This window comes from Triticum aestivum, chromosome 6D (genome assembly GCF_018294505.1).
Source record: "Triticum aestivum cultivar Chinese Spring chromosome 6D, IWGSC CS RefSeq v2.1, whole genome shotgun sequence".
Taxonomy (NCBI): Eukaryota; Viridiplantae; Streptophyta; class Magnoliopsida; order Poales; family Poaceae; genus Triticum; species Triticum aestivum.
In genome coordinates this window covers 104,476,455-104,497,986 of record NC_057811.1, presented here as the reverse complement: position 1 = coordinate 104,497,986, position 21,532 = coordinate 104,476,455, and the positions used below count along the sequence as shown (strand labels likewise).

At 47.7% G+C, this 21,532-nt stretch overlaps 1 protein-coding gene and 2 pseudogenes across 1 annotated transcript; all 3 read left to right on the top strand.

The window, feature by feature from the left end:
- LOC123142498 (receptor-like protein 2) overlaps window positions 1–4,096 on the top strand; it is a 43,788-nt pseudogene extending 39,692 nt beyond the window's left edge.
- A 7,596-nt stretch (window positions 4,097–11,692) lies between these two features.
- On the top strand, window positions 11,693–14,106 carry LOC123143869 (receptor-like protein 2; annotated as a pseudogene).
- Window positions 14,107–18,025: 3,919 nt separating this feature from the next.
- Window positions 18,026–20,957, top strand: LOC123143870 (receptor-like protein 2). The gene is made up of 3 exons (XM_044562869.1): window positions 18,026–20,107; window positions 20,493–20,496; window positions 20,629–20,957. The coding sequence occupies exons 1-3, from the start codon at window positions 18,026–18,028 to the stop codon at window positions 20,910–20,912; spliced, it is 2,370 nt and encodes a 789-aa protein (XP_044418804.1). The 3' UTR covers window positions 20,913–20,957.
- The last annotated feature ends 575 nt before the right edge of the window (window positions 20,958–21,532 follow it).

Genomic DNA, 21,532 nt, shown 5'->3' with positions numbered 1-21,532 from the left:
GCAGCCTCATGGTGGGAGAACTATACGACCACTTTCCCCATAGCCAACGTCACTTGGGATCAGTTTCAGCAAGCTTTCCGCACGGCCCATGTCTCAACTGGAGCTATGAATATGAAGACGCGTGAGTTCCGCAACTTACGCCAGGGGAACCATACCGTAGCTCAGTACGTGGATGAGTTTAGCAAGTTATCTCGCTATGCCCCTGATGATGTGGCCACGGATGCCGCGAAGCAGGAGAAGTTTATGAAAGGGCTGAATGATGAGATGAGCATGCAGTTGATGGTGGCAACATTCAACAATTACCAGGAGTTGGTACATAAGGCTCTTATGATTGAAGGGAAGCAGCAGCAGATTGAGAGCCGTAAGAGGAAGTATGGGCAAGGAAGATACAACTCCGGAGCTCAACAGAAGCCTCGTCTAACACCGAACTCGGGAGGACTAGTTCATAACCATGGAGGTCATAACCACACCGGAGGAAGTTCGCATAACCACAATGGTTCTCAGAATGGGACTGGGAACGGAACAAGCAACAATCAGAACCGCTCCAATCCAGCCACACCCGCCAAGAGAGACCTAAGTCACATTACTTGCTTCAAGTGCGGGAAGACTGGACACTATGCCACGGAGTGCCCTGAAGCGAAGAATGGAAACGGTAACGGGAGTGCTGGGAAGAAGCCCAATCCATTCAACAAAGGACAAGTGAACCACGTTAACGTGGAGGAGGTTGAAGAGCAGCCAGACGCGGTTATCGGTAAGTTTTTGGTTAAGTCTTTTACCGCCCTTGTTCTTTTTGATACCGGTGCATCGCATTCATACATATCAAGGGGATTCGTGGATAAGTTTAAACTACCAACCCAAACCCTTAGGACCCCTCTGTTAGTGAGTTCACCTGGAGCAGAGTATATGGCTAGCCGATGGTGTGACCAGATACCCTTAACCATTGGTAGCCATGTTTTCCCGTCAGACTAATAATTTTGGAGTCACAAGGATTGGATGTGATATTAGGCATGGACTGGATGTCAAAGTATGGAGGAAGCATTGACTGTGCTAGTAAGTCGATTTATCTCACCACCCCGGAGGGAAAAAGGATCAAGTATGTATCTAGGCACGCGCTTAGGAGGAGCCAAGTAAATTCCCTCTCAAGAGTTGTTCAGGAGGAAGTACCTGTCGTAAAGGATTACCCAGCTGTATTTCCAGAGGAATTACCAGGCATGCCGCCAGATCGAAACATCGAATTTTTGATAGAAGTGTTGGCAGGCACCGGGCCTATATCGAAGCGACCATACCGGATGCTCGCAAATGATCTGGAGGAGATTAAGAAGCAGATCAAGGAGTTATTGGAGAAAGGTTACATTCGATGAAGTTCATCACCGTGGGGAGCCCCAGTGCTCTTGGTTGAGAAGAAGGATGGATCCTTGAGAATGGTTGTTGATTATCGGGCATTGAATGAAGTGACGATTAAGAACAAATACCCACTGCCAATGATCAATGATTTCTTTGACCAGTTGCAAGGAGCTAAGGTGTTTTCGAAGATCGATCTGCGATCAGGGTATCACCAGCTGAAGATTCGAGAGAAGGATATACCAAAGACAGCATTCACCACACGGTACGGGTTATATGAATATACGGTCATGTCATTTGGATTGACTAACGCCCCTGCTTACTTCATGAGCATGATGAACAAGGTGTTCATGGAATATTTGGATAAGTTTGTTGTGGTGTTCATTGATGATATAATGGTATACTCGAAGAATGAGGAGGAGCACAAGGAGCATTTGCGTTTAGTTCTCGAGAAACTCAGGTGAAAGGATCAATATAGTTGACTAGAGGGGGGGGGGGTGAATAGGCAACTAACATTTTTTAGCTTTTCTTTACCAATTTAAACTTTGCATCAAAGTAGGTTGTCTAGATATGCAACTAGGTGAGCAACCTATATGATGCAACAACAATAAGCATACACGCAAGCAAGATATAAGGCACAAATAAACTTGCACAAGTAAAGGCACGAGATAACCAAGAGTGGAGCCGGTGAAGACGAGGATGTGTTACCGAAGTTCCTTCCCTTTGAGAGGAAGTACGTCTCCGTTGGAGCGGTGTGGAGGTACAATGCTCCCAAGAAGCCACTAGGGCCACCGTATTCTCCTCACGCCCTCACACAATGCGAGATGCCGTGATTCCACTATTGGTGCCCTTGAAGGTGGCGACCGAACCTTTACAAACAAGGTTGGGGCAATCTCCACAACTTAATTGGAGGCTCCCAACGACACCACGAAGCTTCACCACAATGGACTATGGCTCCACGGTGACCTCAACCGTCTAGGGTGCTCAACACCCAAGAGTAACAAGATCCACAAGGGATTAGTGGGGGGATTCAAATATCTCTTGGTGGAAGTGTAGATCGGGGCCTCCTCAACCAATCCCTAGAGAATCAACAAGTTTGATTGGCTAGGGAAGGAGATCGGGCGAAAATGGAGCTTAGAGCAACAATGGAGCTTGGAGGTGGAAGAGGTGGTCAACTAGAGGAGGAAGACACCCCTTATATAGTGGGAGAACAAATCCAACCATTATCCACCAACTCAGCCTGCGCAGCGCGGTACTACCGCACCGGAGACGCGGTACTACCGCAGGGGCACATGGTACTACCGCACCTGAGGCGCGGTACTACCGCAGGGGAACGCGGTACTACCGCAGAGCCCCGCGGTACTACCGCCCACGCAGCAGAGACCAGAACAGCCACCCAGCACTACGGCAGAGGGCGGTAGTACTGCTGGCGCGGTACTACCGCACCCCCTTGCGGTACTACCGCAAGGCAGGGGCTGTCCAGGGATGGGAAGGCACGGATATAAAAAATTACATCCGTGGCTACTTCCGCAGAGTTGGAGTCGATGCAAAAACCCGACGCGGTAGTACCGTAAGCCAGCCGCGGTACTACCGCGCTAGGTGCGGATGTAAAAAATTACATCCGCCCCTTACAGCCGCGTAGTTGCGGAACTAAGCAGGGACCACGGTACTACTGCTTACCAGAAGCGGTACTACCGTGGGGCCTTGCGGTACTACCGCAAGGTCCTGCGGTACTACCGCTCTGACGAGCGGTACTACCGCACTTCCTAGTTCGGCAGACAAGAGCTATAATTTCATAGACATGGAACACTTAGGATGCTCCAAAGGCAAGAGGAAAGGAGGTGCAAGGGACGATGTGTACGTGATGAATCCACCCAACCTTTCCAAAGCGGACCCCCTCTTAATAGTATGGCTTCCCTACGACTCAATACCACCGAAAAGAACCGAAGAGAAACGCCGTCTTCTATAGCCTTTGAGGGGAACCCAATCATCTTGTGCCTAGTCAATATATCTGAAATATTTGATGCACATGATTAGTCCGCAAAAGCATTGTCATCAATCACCCAGGCTCAAAGGGAACTGAGATATTTTCATGCTAGAAACTTCCATGTGCAGCCACAAGCTATTATGGGCTCTAGCATAGTTGAGTAAGTTACGTGAGCTCTTGAAGAGGTAGACTAGCAGATGTAGAGGGATGTAGGTTGGTATAGTCTACTGTGTGATATTGCCAGCATATTCCATGTGCTGACCCGTTTCCGGGCTGCAACGTATTATGTTGCAGTCTTTTCAGACGAGGAGTAAGGTTTGTTAGGTCGTTGTCGTGCAGCTCAGCTATGCCGTTGGAGTTGATGGACTCACTTTATCTTCCAAGCCTTCCGTTGTTATTGTATTAGATGGTCTTAAACCATATTTATTGTAATAAGTTCTCTTTTAAGACATTCAATGTAATAAGTGTGTGATTGCTACTCTGTTATAAATCATTCGAGTACTGTGTGTGTCAGCATTACCGATCCAGGGATGACACTGAAGCACAGAGACTTGACCGTTTAAGGTCGGGTCGCTACATGCTAGCACTAAACTTCTCTAACAACAACCTCACTGGTGCAATCCCAGCTGCATTGAACAGCCTGCACTTCCTCTCAGCGTTCAGTATTTCTAACAATGACCTAGAAGGTCCTATCCCATCTGGAGGTCAGTTAACACGTTTCAGACTTCCAGCTTCGACGGGAACAACAAGCTCTGTGGCTTCGGCTAAAGCACGTCCAGCCAACGTTGTGTCAATCAAACAGACTGACTACAAGGCAACCTTTGCGATTGCCTTCGGTGCATTCTTTGGTGTAGGGGTGTTGTATGATCAGATAGTCTTATCAGGATATTTTGGCTAGTACTACTCCAGTTTTTATATCAGTTTATTTATCTCAGAGTTGAGATTAGGCTACTATTCAGGTTTCGCAACATTCCAGAGAAACTCATCTAGGTGTGAGTCATCATTATGTATACTAGTAGAATCTAGGGTGAGGAGTGATTCCAGTTGGTGGAGGTGTAACAATGCAAGACTGTTAGTACTGAAGCATTATAAATGTATCTGAAACTCGTCTTGTTGGTGTTCCATCATATTTATTATTTTCATCCAGGAAAACGAATTATTTACTGCAACTTTATCTACCACAATTTACATTGCTTCCGGAGCAATAACATCACGCAGTTGAGTCATGATAAATCCTTGGGTATACCCTATACGAGTAAGTAACCACTGCTATCACAAAACAGCACGTTCCAAAATCCCTCACGAAATCATCTTGTGATAACAGAGCACATCCCAAGGTCTAAATAGTAAATACGCATCGAGAATTTCAAAGCATAGTGTTTTCGCAGGATGTACCTCGGCAGAGGACGCCCCTCTACAGCTGTCCTAGTCTCCAGCTTCTGTCCACCGGCGCACGCCCGACCGCCGGGGGTCGACTCGCCACGAATTGCCGCTTCACGCCCTCGCGGGGAACTGCGGAGCCAGAGGAAAGTGGCGGAACGTGCCCCTCGGCCCTGAGTTGATCCATTACATGCCTCGCGACCAGCTGGGTTTCGGGGAACTGCGGAGCCAGAGGAAAGTGGCGGAACGTGCCCCTAGGCCATGAGTCGCCGCCTATGCGAAGCTGGTTTTGGGTTTCGTATGATTTTTTTTTAGAACAATGGATTAGGCCGATAGAAGATGGACCGGGCACGGCTGCGGGCCGGCGGTGGGTGGACAGACTTAAGTCGGGTCACTCTGCTCTAAAAACAAAACTCACAAAGGTGGCGGCTCCGGCGATCTACCTCGACGACGGCATGCGGCGGGTGCCGGATTCAAGGAGCACGGGACGATCCCTGTTGACGTGCCACAACAACAATGGCTCCGCCGGTGGCAGGCCTCTTCTTCGGCTCACAAAGCCCTAACAAGATAAGTCAGGGTTCAGAAAAGGAAATCTGGCATGTTCATCAAGACGACACATGGGCCTCGGAGGTAGTATGTTCCTCGTCCTTATTGTTCGATGCAGAACATGGTATTCACACATTGCTCGTCCATTTATCAGCATATATAGATTCAAAAGAACATGCAGGTCTGATAGCTTCATTATCTCGATGACAAGGGGTACAAGGAAAGCCTGAACCTGAACCTGAACCTGAAAGGATTGTATAACACTTGATACAGAAGAAAACCCAACAGTAATGCTAGAGCTACAGCTAGGACAGAGCATCAGCATTGTGAGGACCCCAGTACTAACTCACCAACAGAGGGCAGTGCACTTGAATTACCCCAACAGAGGGCAGTGCACTTGAATTACCGAAGGATTGAAGCTTGTCGATGGAGGATATGGGATGAACTAGAGGAAAAAGAAGAACTTTACGCCTAAGCCGAAGCCTCCTATCCTAGCCAGGCCGAAGGCTTCCGTCCGGTTCCAAGCCAAGTTGTGCGCAGCGGCCTTCCTCTGTAGTATATGTAGTCTGTCTCCTTCGTGGGCTGGGCAGTGGTCGAGAGCCCAGCGAGGCCTAGGTTGCTGACATTCACAACTTCATCTCAAAATAAAGCAAAACTGCATGAAATGGAAATGTGATTCTTAACTTAACACCAATCATTCAACTGAACTAATTAACAATCCGTGCTGCGCATCGCCAGCTGGTTCCGCTCTAAGGACCATATCCGCACAAGCATCAAAAGATCAGAGCCAAGTAATCAATGATTTTGCTACTCGCCTGCCATTATCTAAAGAAAATCTGCCACTCTCACGCGCTATCCAGTATTCCAGTTTACTTTGAACTGCTTCCGGGTTCAGATGGCAACCACCAAATCCACAATAATAGTGCGCCAGTGGAGCCAGGAGAATGGAAAAAAACAGCAGCAAACGTAAACATCAGACAATAATAGTGCGCCAGTGGGCAACTAAACACCTCAGGTCAAAGAAGATGGAAGAGACCACATATCCCCCACTTGGCATCGTTCACATATTGACAGATAAGTCAATGATTGCTCTTGACCGAAAGCGCCTTTCACAATAATGCTTCCCATGTAGTACTATTATCATAGTGTCAAGAATGATCTTACATTTTGGGACGGAGGGAGTACTATCTGTTAGAGTTATATTTATTATGGCCTTTGGCTTTTCGCATTCTGGCTTTTGGCCTTTCCTTGTACATGTATATATGATGGCTTTTGCCTCCTGATAATATCAAGTTGCTATTTCTCTAACATGGTATTAGAGCTAGGCCTTTTTTCGCACGCGCAACTCGTGCTGATCCAATCTTCTTCTTGCAATCTCCTCCTTTCCGCTCGATTCCGGCTGTGTTTCCATCCGCTACTTTTCTGATCCAAATCAAGATCTTGTTCACGATCTGCTGCGTTCCTCCGCTGGCTCGGCTCCTGAAACTCGGCCCGCTGCCGTTGTCTTCCCAGGCTGTCGCCGCCGGCCACTCGTCCGGCCTAACCGCCTCGGCCAAGTCCAAGCCTGCCGCTTGTTGACCTTCCCTGCATCGGCATCGAGCCATCCCTCGAAGGAACTACCAGTTCGCCCGCAGCTCGTGCTCCGGCCCAGTGGCTGCGGCAAGGTCCAGTTGCCGCCCGCGGCCCGTCCGGCCCCGCCCTCCCAGCGGCCTCGCCGCGACTCCAGGCCAGCGGCCATCGGGAGCGGTCATTCCGCGGACGCCGTTTCCCGTCCCGATCCGACGACTCCGTCGCCTGCTGCGACTCCAGGCCCGTGGCCCCGCCGCGGCTGCTTCGCCTCCTGCAGGCCAGCTGCCCCACCGCGACTCCGTCGCCTGGCCTCACCCGCCCCGGCCCACTCGATCCCGCCAGTCGCCGTCTTCTCCAGGCCGTGGCCCCTCTGGCCGGCTGGTTCCGTGCTGGTGTGCCCGTCTGTTGGTACTCTGCCCGCCTGTTCGTGCCTCTGCTAATTGCAATTGCATCAGTTGTCTGATGAACTGGGCTTTTCGAGTGGCCTGTGCAGATTGGGGTTAAAAAAAAGAGAGAGAGAAAAGAAAAAGAAAAAAAAAGAGTAAAAAAAACTGATATGATGTTTTCGTCAGGCCTACATTTTCGACGCTGCCCGCAGATTTTCGTTGGTGTTCCCTTTATTGATCCCGTCTCGCATATGCGTCGTTGCTCGGTGCTTGGTGCTTGTCCGTCTGTGTTGGTCGCTATTCGTCGATTATTCTCGCGGCTTCTGCCTGTGAGGGTGGTGCCGGCTCTACGTCGACTCCCCCGGTGGCTTTCACGGGTGGTGGCGATTGCTCATCGCCGGCTGGTGTTTCTACCTCGACTTCTTCCGCCGTGTCCTTGTCTGCACGTGAGATTGCGCAGCTACGATGCCTGCTTGCTGCTTGGGAGTCTTCACCGACAGGTTCTGCAGATTCCGTGATTGACTCTTCTGACACTGAGAAACCACCTTCTACTCATTCAGGTACATCCCCATGGATTCTTGATACTGGAGTTTCTTTTCATATGACTTATGATTCTTCCACCTTGACCTCTGTTCGACCTGTCGAGTCTCATGTTCGTGTTCTTACGGCTGATGGCACTCCCCTCCCTGTAGCTAGTCGAGGTATTCTTAGCACTTCTTCATTTCATGTCCCCTCTGTCGCTCATGTTCCTCGACTTACCATGCAGCTCATATCTGGTAGTCAGATTGTTGACTCTAGTTGTAGGGTCATTCTCGACTTTGATTCGTGTTCCGTTCAGGATCGTCGCACGGGCGCTCTGCTTGGTGCTGGTCCTCGACGCTCTGATGGTCTATGGGAGCTTGACTGGCTTCGTCTTCCCTCCACTGCCACCGCTGCCAGTCTCGCAACCCCTGTTGCTGCATCTACCAGCTCTTTTCAGCAGTGGCATCATCGTCTTGGCCATTTATGTGGTTCTCGTCTCTCATCCTTGGTTCATCGCGGTGTTCTGGGGTCTGTCTCTGGTAAAGCTTCATTGGATTGCCTGGGTTGTAGGCTTGGTAAGCAGATTCAGCTACCATATCCTCACAGTGAGTCAGTCTCCGAACGCCCTTTTGATCTTGTTCACTCTGATGTTTGGGGTCCGGCTCCCTTCGCTTCAAAAGGGGGTCATCGCTACTATATTATCTTCATAGACGATTTTTCTCGGCACACTTGGATCTATTTCATGTCTTCTCGTAGTGAGGTCTTATCTATATACAAAAAATTTGCTGTCATGGTTCATACCCAGTTTTCCACTCCTATTCGTGTTTTTCGCGCAGATTCAGCTGGTGAGTATATCTCCCATGCACTACGAGGGTTTCTTGTTAAGCAGGGTACTCTTCCTCAGTTCTCTTGTCCTGATGCTCATGCTCAGAATGGTGTGGCTGAGCGCAAGCATCGTCACCTTCTTGAGACGGCGCGTGCGATGATGATTGCCGCCTCTCTTCCGCCTCAGTTCTGGGCTGAGGCTATTACCACTTCCATATATCTCATCAACATTCAGCCATCTACTGCTCTACAGGGTGGTATTCCTCTCGAGCGTCTTTCTGGTCGTTCCCCTGATTATTCGGCGCTTCGTTTGTTTGATTGCGTTTGCTATGTTTTCCCTGCCCCTCGTGAACACACCAAACTGACCGCTCAGTCTGTTGAGTGTGTCTTTCTCGGATATAGTGATGAACATAAGGGCTATCGGTGTTGGGATCCTGTCGGTCGCCGGATGCGTATTTCCCGGGATGTGACCTTTGACGAGTCTCGTCCCTTCTACCCGCGTCCATCCTCCCCGGCCTTTTCCACAGAGGACATCTCTTTTCTTACGTTTCCAGATGCACCTCCCTCTGTGCCCAGTATTCCTACTCCTCGTCCTACCATTGTAGACCAGACGCCATCCTCTCCCATAGTTTCTTCTTCTTCCTCATCACATGGCTCTCCACCTTCATCACTGAGACATTCCCCTGCTCCACCTTCATCACCGATACATTCCCCGTCACCGCCTTCATCACCGATACATTCCCCGTCTCCACCTCCAGTGATTCCACCTCTTCCCTCCTTTCCTTTCCATTATACTCGTTGCTCACGTGTTACTGATGTGCCCTCTACTTCTGGTGCGTCGTCTTCCTCCTCTCGGCCGACTTATGGTCTTTGTTCTCGGCCTCGTCCGCCCCTGACCGATATTCTCCTTCTCGCTATGGTCTTTCGACCGTTCTGGAGCCGACTTCCTATCGAGATGCTGTTGTTCATCCCGAATGGCAGTTTGCGATGGCAGAGGAGACTGCTGCCCTTGAGCGCACCGGCACGTGGGATCTGGTTTCTCTTCCTCCCCGTGTTCGTCCCATCACTTGTAAGTGGGTCTATAAGATTAAGACTCGCTCTGATGGTTCACTTGAGCGTTATAAAGCTCGTCTTGTCGCTCGTGGCTTTCAGTAGGAGCATGGTCGTGATTACGATGAGACTTTTGCTCATGTGGCCCATATGACCACTATTCGCACACTTCTCGCCGTGGCCTCTGTTCGTCACTAGTCCGTGTCTCAGCTTGATGTTAAGAATGCATTTCTTAACGGTGAGTTGCGTGAGGAGGTTTATATGCAGCCACCACCTGGGTATTCAGTTCCTGATGGCATGGTTTGTCGTCTTCGTCGCTCTCTCTGTGGACTTAAGCAAGCCCCCCGCGCTTGGTTTGAGCGTTTTGCCTCTATGGTCACTGCAGCTGGTTTTTCGCCCAGTGCTCATGATCCAGCGTTGTTTGTTCATGTTTCTGCTCGTGGTCGCACTCTTCTTCTTCTATATGTTGATGACATGATCATCACTGGCGATGATCTTGAGTACATTGCCTTTGTAAAGGCCCGTCTCAGTGAGCAGTTTTCTATGTCTAATCTTGGTCCTCTTCGTTACTTTCTTGGGATTGAGATTTCCTCCACCTCTGATGGCTTTTTTATTTCCCAAGAAAAGTATATCCAGGATCTTCTTGCTCATGCAGCTCTTAGTGATGAGCGCACTGTTGAGACTCCTATGGAGCTTAATGTTCAACTTCGTGCTTCTGATGGTGAGCCCTTGTCTGATCCGACTCGCTATCGTCATCTTGTTGAGAATCTTGTCTATCTCGCTGTCACTCGTCCAGATATCTCCTATCTTGTCCATATCCTGAGTCAGTTTGTTTCTTCTTCCACTTCGGTTCACTACAGTCACCTTCTTCGTGTTCTACGATATCTTTGTGGCACGATCTCTCACCGCCTCTTCTTTCCTCGTTCCAGCTCGTTACAGCTCCAGGCATATTCAAATGCTACTTGGGCTAGTGATCCTTCGGATCGCCGTTCACTTTCTGCTTACTGTGTCTTTCTTGGTGGTTCTCTCATTGCCTGGAATACGAAGAAACAGACTGCAGTTTCTCGTTCGAGTGCAGAGGCTGAGTTGCGAGCTATGTCTCTTCTCACGGCAGAGGTGACTTGGTTGCGCTGGTTACTCGAGGATTTTGGTGTTTCTACTACTACACCAACTACACTCTTATCAGACAGTACAGGTGCTATCAGTATTGCACGGGACCCCGTGAAGCATGAGCTTACCAAGCATATTGGTGTTGATGCTTTCTATGTACGTGCTGCTGTGCAGGACTATATTATTGCTCTTCAGTATGTGCCTCCCGAGTTACAGTTGGCGGACTTTTTCACGAAGGCCCAGACTAGAGCGCAACATAGATTTTACCTCTCCAAACTCAGTGTTGTGGATCCACCATGAGTTTGAAGGGGGTGTTAGAGTTATATTTATTATGGCCTTTGGCTTTTCGCATTCTGGCTTTTGGCCTCCCCTTGTACATGTATATATGATGGTTTTTGCCTCCTGATAATATCAAGTTGCTATTTCTCTAACACTATCTTGCTGATCAAATCTTCGGAAGCCTTCAGCAACTGTTGTTCAACTCTTTCTCAACTTTTTATTTTTCCAAAAAACTGCTTCCTTTTCTTGGATTCACGTCTTTTCCTGTTAAGCAAAGAATGCATCAAGAAGTGATAATATTTATCAGTATTAGTAAGATTTATTTAGTGAAGGTGGTAACGGAAGATGTCTGCTCAAGTTTAATTGCGATATGCTGTTAAAATTCAATAAGGATTCGGTCAAGGATGGCCAGAAAAGATATGTTTTGCACGGTCAGTTTCAGGAAAAATGGGCGATTGACTTGCCATTAGAGTATAGCAGGCAGCCAATAGCCAAACACTGAAACGTCAGTGTGAACTAAGAAGCTGCTGGGGGGCTGGTGTGTGATTTCGTTGACCCCAATTTTATTTCTTGCCCCTCATTTCTCTTTCATGATTAGACCACCATTCATGTCTTACCCAACTACAGCACACCTTAAGCATCTGGCTTCCACGCTTATTTCAGCACAAAAACCATGCAGCCACTCCATTTTCCATACATGAGGTACAGCAGAAAATTAATTTTCTTTGCCCTTGTGCTGCTAATCTCCTTGGCCTCTCCCGCCAGTTCTTGCACAGAGAAGGAGGAAGGGGTCCCTCCTGCAGTTCCTCAGTGGTCTGTTGTGGGACGGTGGCCTCGCCGCGTCCTGGAAGCAGAACGACACAGACTGCTGTGAATGGGAAGGGGTCACCTGTGGCGAGGATGGGGAGGTCACAGATGTCTCATTGGCTTTGAAGGGCCTTGAGGGGCGCATAACACCATCCCTCGGCAACCTTGCTGGCCTTCTGCGCCTCAACCTGTCCCACAATTCGCTGTCGGGTGGCCTACCACTAGAACTGGTGTTGTCCGGTAGCATCATCGTCCTTGATGTCAGCTTCAACCGCCTCGCAGGAGACATGCAAGAGCTGCCATCTTCAACCCCATCACGACCTCTTCAGGTACTGAACATCTCAAGAAACTTGTCCACAGGACGGTTTCCATCATCCACCACCTGGGAGGTGATGGACAATCTGGTTGTGCTCAATGCCAGCAATAACAGCTTCACTGGGCTAATACCGGATAATTTCTGCAGCAGCTCGTCATTGTTAGCTGTAGTTGAGCTCTGTTACAACCAATTTACAGGCATCATCCCTCCTGGACTCTGTAACTGCTCCATGCTCAGAGTGCTCAAGGCTGGACACAACAACCTCCGCGGGACTCTCCCAAATGAACTCTTTGATGCTTCCTTACTGGAGTACCTCTCACTTCCTAGCAATGTTCTAGATGGAGTGCTAGACGGTGCTCAGATAATCAAGCTCAGCAATCTAGTTACACTAGACCTAGGAGGGAATAATTTCAGCGGCAAGATTCCGGATTCCATTGGTGAGCTCGAGAGACTAGAAGTGTTGCATTTGGACTACAACAACATGTCAGGGGAGCTGCCATCAGCCCTGAGCAACTGCACAAATCTGGTAACAATTAACTTCAAGAGCAACAACCTCAGCGGAGAACTTAGCAAGGTCAACTTCTCCACCCTGCCTAGGCTCAAAACTCTAGATGTTCTGTACAACAACTTCAACGGCAGAGTTCCAGAAAGTTTGTATACCTGCAGCAATCTGACTGCATTGCGGCTATCTGGCAACAACTTACATGGGCAGCTCTCACCAAGAATAGGCAATATGAAGCACCTCACCTTCCTTTCACTTGCTATAAACTCTTTCACAAACATCACAAATGCGCTTCACATTCTTCAGAGGTGCACCAACCTTAACACACTGCTTATGGGAAGCAGCTTGAGGGGCGAGTTAATGCCAGAGGATGACTTCATTGATGGTTTTGAGAATCTTCAGGTCCTCTCCTTAAATGATTGCTCGTTGTTAGGTAAAATACCTCTTTGGATATCGAAGCTAGCAAAATTAGAGATGTTGATATTATCTGAAAATCAACTCACCGGATCAATACCAGCCTGGATCGAAGACCTAAAGTACCTTTTCTATCTAGACATATCAAACAATAGCCTCACTGGAGAAATTCCAACAAACCTGCTGGATATGCAAATGTTGCAGTCAGAGAAGACTACAACCAGTTTAGACCCGAGGGTCTTCGAACTACCAGTTTATAAGGGTCCATCACTTCAGTACCTCATACCCATTGCTTTCGCCAAAGTGCTGGATCTAAGCAACAATAAATTAACTGGTGAGATCCCTCCGGAGATCGGCCAGCTGAAATCCCTTCTTTCCCTCAATTTGAGCTTCAATGCCCTAAGAGGACAGATCCCAATATCAGTATGCAATCTCAGAAACCTGCAAATACTGGACTTCTCGAACAACAATCTCACTGGTGCAATCCCAGCTGCACTGAACAGCCTGTACTTCCTTTCAGCATTCAACGTTTCTAACAATGACCTAGAAGGTCCTATCCCATCCGGAGGTCAGTTTAACACATTCCAAAATTCTTGCTTCGATGGGAATCCAAAGCTCTGTGGCTCTATACTCACTCACAAATGTGGTCCAGCTTCAACACCTCCACCCACCACCATGGCAACCAAACAAACTGACTACAAGGCCGCCTTCGCGATTGCCTTCAGCGCGTTCTTTGGTGTAGGGGTGTTGTATGATCAGCTAGTCTTATCAAGGTTTTTGCGCTAGGACTGTCCACTTTCCATATCGGTCTATCTCCGCTTCTTTGGGATCAGGCTGCTTTTCGGTTTAGCAAAATGCCCGTCAAACAAGCTTCCCGAGGTTCAAGTCATAACTAGAGTTACAAAATTATTCTAGTGCGAAGCATGATTCCATTTCGTGGAGATTTACAAGTATGTAAAAATGTAAGATTGTTGGCTGAAGCTTTCTGTACCTGTAACCCATCCCATATTGTTGGTGTGCTGTGTATTTTCTTCTCCTTTCAGGAAAACGAATTCTGCACTGAAACTTAAATTTTTCACAGTTTACTTTGCTTCATGCAAAATCAGTATACTACTACACTAAATAAGCAAGATGAACTGATGTAGTATGGTGCATACGACGAGTCACTGCTATCACAGAACAGCATGCCAAAAATCCATCACAAAATCTTCTTAGAACAAGCACAACAGTACACTGAACAGGTTTGGTAAGCAGCGTATCTCGAAAAATAAACCGTCCGCGGCAGGTGTTTTTTTGGAGGCCGTACCTCCGCACAGCGCGTCACCGGACTGCTGTCCTCCCGACGGCATCTGCCCGGCGGCGCGCGTTGCGAGCTCCACGATTCCGGGGTTCCGGGCCGTTGCCTCGCCCTCTCCCTCGCGGGGAACTGCGGAGCCAGAGCAACGCGACGGAGCGTGCCCCTGAGTACATACCTAGCCACCGGGCACCCCGCTCCGCAGCACGGATTTACCGAGCCGCCGCCCCGCCGGCCGCCGCATTGCCAAGCTCTAGTAGTACGGATTTATCGGTTTTCATCTGTTTTGTCTTTTGTTTTTCAGTTACTTTGTTCTTCATCTGTTTTCTTCAGGTTTTTCTTCTTTTTTTCATTTTTATTCAACACATGTTTACTCTTTTTTCACATGAATGTACATTTTCCGTATACATCAGAAACATTATGCTAATGCACGTTAAAAAAAATTCAACACAAGATTACATTTTTTTCCAAATATATATTTTGATGTCTATTTTTTCTCATAGACATTGTACATTTTTTATACATCTTATCTATTTTCTATACAAGTTTAAATTTCTTAAATAATATATGATTAACATTTTTCAAATATATGTGTTTGATGACTACCTTTTCTTCATACATATTGTACATTTTTTAATACATCAGAAACATTTGTATACAAGTTCATATTTTTAAAATACATGATTAATTATTGTTTTCAAATTTATGTTTTGATCTGAAACATTAATACATGTTCTCATTTTTCGTATACATCAGGAACATTTTTTTATACACGTTTAACATTTTTAAAACATATTTGAACATTTTCAAAATACATAATTAGCATTTAAAAAAAATTGTGTTTCATGACTACTCTTTTTATACACATTGTATATTTTTTGTATATATCAAGATTTTTTTAATCAAAATACATTTAATTTTTTAAATACATGACTATTTTTTTGGTACATGATTAACATTTTTGTATAGAACTAGAAAAACAATACCCCCTCCGATCCATATTAATTGACACAGAAAGAGATTCCACACGTTCCTCTTTGGCTCGATCTCACATCGATCCCGAAAGAGATTCCACACGTTCCTCTTGGGCTCGATCTGACATCGATCCCGAAAGAGATTCCACACGTTCCTCTTGAGCTCGATTTGACATTGAGACCAAGGGTAGCGGATTTAGGGTCTGATCTGACATCGAGATGGAATATTCTCACGGTCATTCTGGCCCTGATACGACATCATGTCTGAGGAGAGCGGCTACGGGATCCGACCTGAGGTCAATCCTGGTAGAGGTTTCTCACACTCTCCCAAACTTTAATGTGAATCCACGACTAGGGAAAACGGCTCCTGGACCCGATCTGACATCGATCCGGGGGAAGGCTTCTCACCCTCCTCCTCGGCTAGATCCGACATCAAGGCCAAGGGAAGCGGCCCGTGCTGCTCTTCGACCTAGCACGAAACCAGGCCCAAGAAGATCAGTTCTTCGTGAAGATCCACATTGTACTCCATGCTAATGAACCTCATGATCCGACCTGGAGCAAAGGACTCGACCTGAACGAGGTGGCTAGCTGAGTTGGCGACGTAGTTGACGCCGCCGAAGACAAGCATATGGCCTGCCACAAAGTGCGTTGGTTTCAATCTAAGCGTTGATCTTGACTCTCATCGCGACGATCACCTAGCGGGACCTGCATTGGCCACCATTGACAGAGCTAAATCAAGAATATCTCAGGGTAAGCTAGGCATCTAGGAGCAATGGCAACAAAGACACATGGTTTCCGCAGGTTCAGACTCTCCGAAGAGATAATACCCTACATCCTCCTTGTGTTTATTGCGTTCGAGTGCGTACAGAGGTAATCTACCACGGGATTGTATGATCTAACTTGTCTGTTACGAGCATGGCCCCTTAGTTTATATAGGTACCAGAGGGTCCTAGGGTACAAGATCCTAGTCAGCTACGTATGGGGAGGCATGGTCCTCCACAAATCCAGCGTCTTGGAGTATACGTCAAGCCTTCTGGATCTTCCTTATAATCATCATGGGCTACCCGAAATGGCCCAGGACGCGACCGACAAGGAGTCCTCAGCCCGGCCCACCAGGCTGGGAGTCAACATGGTGAGAGGCCCCTTAGTGGGACACCATTAGCTCCTCCTCGACATGTTTTGGGTACACACAATGGAGATCCACCATGTGCACCTCGTCGGCTTGCTCCGCCTCAAGGTGCTGGCTGGCCTCCCGATCTTTCTGTATTGGCCACCCACGGGTCAACGAGCGTCAACTGCGGCAAGCTGTCGGGGAAGTTGCCCCGGGCGTTGGCGTCATGGAGATGCATCGACATTAGGTCATACCATCGCGCTGCCTGCATCGCTAAGTGGCAAGATCCCGTCCAAATCTTCTCATGTGTTTCGCAGTTGGTGATCTCCAATCCCCCACCGATGCTGTCGCACGCCGATGTATTTCATCTGCGGTGACGACGACGGTGGGAGGTAGGGGAAGTGGGAACCACCGTCGCGGGAGGAGGAAGTGTCACCGCGGCCACGGGCTCGGGACTGCGCGGATCCGCGCTTCTAATCGATGGCGGGGAGCGAAGGAGGCTAGATCCAGCCATTTTTTACGGCGGGGGCTTGGGTTGCGGTGGAATGGAAGAGGAGAGGTGAGGAGAATTTTTACTCCACGGGTGGGCGACCGGGTATATTTAAGGGCCACGGGACGCCAGGGTTAGATGCACTTTAGAGGAGAAAACGTGAATTTATCCTCCTCTAACCGATTATAAGGATTGGTTGGAGATGCTCTAAGCCATGATTTTTGTTGTTGAGGACCGAGGGAGCCATCTAGGTCTATGTTATGGGGTGTGTCTAGGGCACATCTAGATATGCTCTAATTATTGCACATCTAAGTGAGTGAATCAAGCATAAAGAGAAAAAGAAAAAAGAGAAAGAAACTATTCACACGAATCTCAATGTAAGATCAATGACATATGACTTAAATGTGCAATACTTATGTCACATCTAGATGTGCTTTAGCAAAACTGTTATGATTATCACAGTAAGTTTTCCCAAATGGTAAGTGCCACACGTGTGGCACGAAGTAACACCGCCCTGATGATTTTACAACTAGATTGCCCCCCCCCCCCCCCCCCCCATCAGGGTTCGTAGTGTTTGCATATAAAAGGTAAATGAAGTAAAATCACGTGTATATTCTCAACTTCTAGAACCACTGTATCCGAAGCCATGAACAATAAAAAGGAGTGACAAGTCCTAGACAGAGAATGGTAAAAATAAAAGCTGAATGCGAGAAGAGTCTGAATCAACGACAAGAAATCTATAGCATCCACAGGAATACAACCAACAAACGATCGGGTCATGGTCTTCTTGAGCCAAGTGGGTAAGCACATACGAGTACTACTCAACTATTCACCTAAAAAATGAAGCAAAGCTAGGAGTATTCTGTATTCAACTATGCTGAATCCCGTTCTGGACAAGCATCACAACTACTGATATATAGGTGCCACGGCCACGCGGTTTACTTGAACCCCAGCTCGGAACCCAGAGTCCCAGATGGGAACTCACGCTCTTCCTCCGTTGGACCGCTGCTGCACTACCCAGCCAGGGCACGATTTAACACCATCAGGTTTCCATGCTAGTTTCACCAGCAAACACTGTTCCATTCCCCCTACATGAAACACAGCAAAAAAGAAAAATCACCAATGGCTTCCCTTCGCCTTGCTTTTGTGCTGCTCATCTCCCTGGTGTCCCCCACCAGCTCCTGCACACAGCAGGAGAAGATCTGCCTTCTCCGATTCCTCGCGGGGCTCTCGCAGGACGGTGGCCTCGCGGCGTCATGGCGGGACGGCGAGGATTGCTGCGAGTGGGAGGGGGTCACCTGCGGCACAGACAGGGCGGTCGCCGGTGTCTCGCTGGCTTCTAAGAGCCTCGAGGGGAACATCTCAGAGTCCCTTGGTAGCCTCGACGGCCTGAAGCTCCTTGACCTCTCGCACAACTCGCTGTCCGGTTGCCTGCCGCGGGGATTGGTGTCTTCTCCCAGCATCGTTGTTCTAGATGTCAGCTTCAACCGCCTCAGTGGAGCACTGCACGAGCTGCCATCATCGACCCCTCCCCGGCCTCTGCAGGTACTAAACATATCGAGTAACTCGTTCACTGGGATGTTCCCATCCACCATATGGGAATCAATGGAGAATCTTATCGCGCTCAATGGCAGCAATAATAGCTTCACTGGGCAGATACCAACTCATTTCTGCAACGGTTCACCATCTTTCGCTGTGCTTGATCTGAGTTACAACAAACTCCGTGGTAGCATCCCCCGAGGACTTGGTGATTGCTCTGTTCTGAGAGTGCTCAATGCTGGCTACAACAACCTCAGTGGAACCCTCCCAGATGAACTCTTCCGTGCTACCTCGTTGGAGCACCTGTCTTTCCGTAACAATGAGTTACATGGAGTACTGGATGGTGCGCACATAATCAACCTCGGCAATCTCGTGACCCTGAATCTTGGAAGGAATAACTTCAGTGGCAAGCTTCCAGATTCTATAGGTCAGCTCAAGAGAATGGAGGAGTTATATTTTGACCGCAACAACATGTCAGGGGACCTACCATCAGCTCTGAGTAACTGCACAAATCTTATAACAGTCGACTTCAAGAGCAACAAATTCAGTGGAGAACTTAACAAGGTTGATTTCTCCAACTTTCCCAATCTGACAACTTTAGACCTTCTGTACAACAACTTCACTGGCACAATTCCAGAAAGTATATACTCTTGCAGCAAACTCATTGCCCTGCGGCTATCTGCAAACAACTTGCATGGACAACTGTCGCCAAAAATAGGCGATTCGAAGCACCTAGCCTTCCTTTCACTTGCTTTCAACTCATTCGTAAATATCACAAATGCACTTCACATTCTACAGAACTGCAGGCAGCTTACCATCCTGCTTATCGGGGATAACTTCATGGCAGAGCTCATGCCTGAGGATGACATAATTGATGGCTTTCAGAATCTTCAGGTCCTGGATATAGGAGGTTGCCAGTTGTTAGGTAATATGCCATTTTGGATATCGAAGCTACCAAACTTACAAATATTAAACTTAGCTAACAATCAACTCACTGGATCAATACCAGCCTGGATCAAAACCCTAAGCAACCTGTTCTATCTGGACATATCAAACAACAACCTCACAGAGGGAATTCCAACAACACTGATGGATATGCCAATGCTGAAGTTAGAGAAGACTAAAGCCCATTTAGACCCAAGGGTGTTCAAACTAACTATTTATACTGCTCTATCACGACAATACCGCCGATTGAATGCTTTCCCTAAAGTGCTGGATTTAAGCAACAATAAATTCACTGGTGAGATCCCTTGGGAGATCGGTCAGCTGAAATCCCTCCGTTCTCTCAATTTGAGTTCGAATGACTTGACGGGACAGCTCCCACAGTCAATATGCAATCTCACAAGTCTTCTGGCACTAGACTTGTCCAATAACAATCTCATGGGCCCAATCCCATCTGGACTGAACAGCCTGCACTCCCTTTCGGCGTTCAATATTTCCAAGAACGACCTAGAAGGTCCTATTCCATCTGGAGGCCAGTTTAACACATTTGAGACTTCGAGCTTTGATGGGAATGCAAGGCTCTGTGGTTCAATGCTCATTCAAAAGTGTGATTCAACAGAAGCACCTCCAGCCACCACTATGTCAAAACAACGAACGGGCTATAAGGTTGCCTTCATGATTGCTTTCAGTGCATTCTTCGTCATAGGGGTGTTGTATGATCAGGTAGTCTTATCAAAATATTTTGGCTAGTACTACTCCTGTTTACATATTATCTGTCATGTCAACTTCATTCGGATTAGGTTGCATTTCATGTTTAGCAACATTGTCCAGCAGAGAAGCTTCTCCTCTAGATGTGAGTCATAATTAGGTTTCTGGATATAATATGGGGTGAAGAGTGACTCCATCTGTTGGAGATGTAAAATTATGTAACAATGTAAGAAGTTCAAACAAGTATTCCAAATGTGTCGAGAACTGTAGTCTAACTTTGATTTCATATTTCCTTTACTTACTTAACAGTAAAAAAAATCCACAGTTGAATCTAAATTTTCAGGCGTGTGAGTGAGAAAACAAGATTAACTGATGAAATGTAATCCATGAGTACTACCAGGAAGGTAAGGCACTAGCCAGAATGCATGTAGTACAGAACATCAACTGACCGGAATTTGTAACTAGGGTAACAAAAAATCTCAAACAAGACGCTTGCTACTGCAACCAGAACATCAACTGACCGGAATCTTTTCCAGGAAGATTTTATTTCGTAGGATTCACCTCGGAAGAAGCGCGTCGACGGACTGCTGATCTAGCCCCCGGCATCCGTTCGCCGGCGACCTTGCACTTGCAGCCGCCGCTGCGCCGGGTCGGCGCGAATCGCTGCCTCACCTTCGTGAGGAAACATCGGGAGCGGAGCACAGTTAAAGAGATGCGCCACTCGGGACTAACCCCTGGCTGGACTGCCGCCACCGGTGCGGCGAGCCGCCGGCGCACCAGGTCGCTGCGCTGGGGAACTGTCTCAACTTTTTGCCCCTGAGAACAGGGGAATTTCTTTTCAGACAAGAGAACAGGGGAAGGGGCGCGCCTATGTCTCGCTTGAGTGAGACTAGGGCAGCCTCGCCTGAGGGAGCGCGAGACTGGGCCGCCCAGCTGAGGCCACAGCCTCGGTTCTTTTTCACGTATTTTTCTTTTCTTTTACTTTTTTTGCGAGAAAACTTATGATCTTCTCCATCCATCCCGTAATATATTAGACATTATTACATTTAATATAACGTCTTATATTACGGGACAAATAAAGTATTCATCATCAATCATTGCAGTACAATGACCACCGGAAACAATAAAAATACTGGAGCAAGCAGAAAGCATGCCACCGTCATCACCCCTTCCTCTTTGGAGCCGGGCAAAGCTTGTTATAGTAAACAGTTGATAAGTCATTGTGCTAAGACCGCGTAACATCAACACTCTAGAATAGCAACCACCGCCGATGAAGACAAGCATAGATCAAAATGACCCAACCAGAAGACACACTGACATAGAAGAACAAAGATCGGATCCACCTAAGACAATCACCGCCCGAATCCTGCAAGATTCACCGAAGACACTGATGAATAATTAGGCATTTTCCCATTTAGTTTAATCCAGAAAAATAATGGA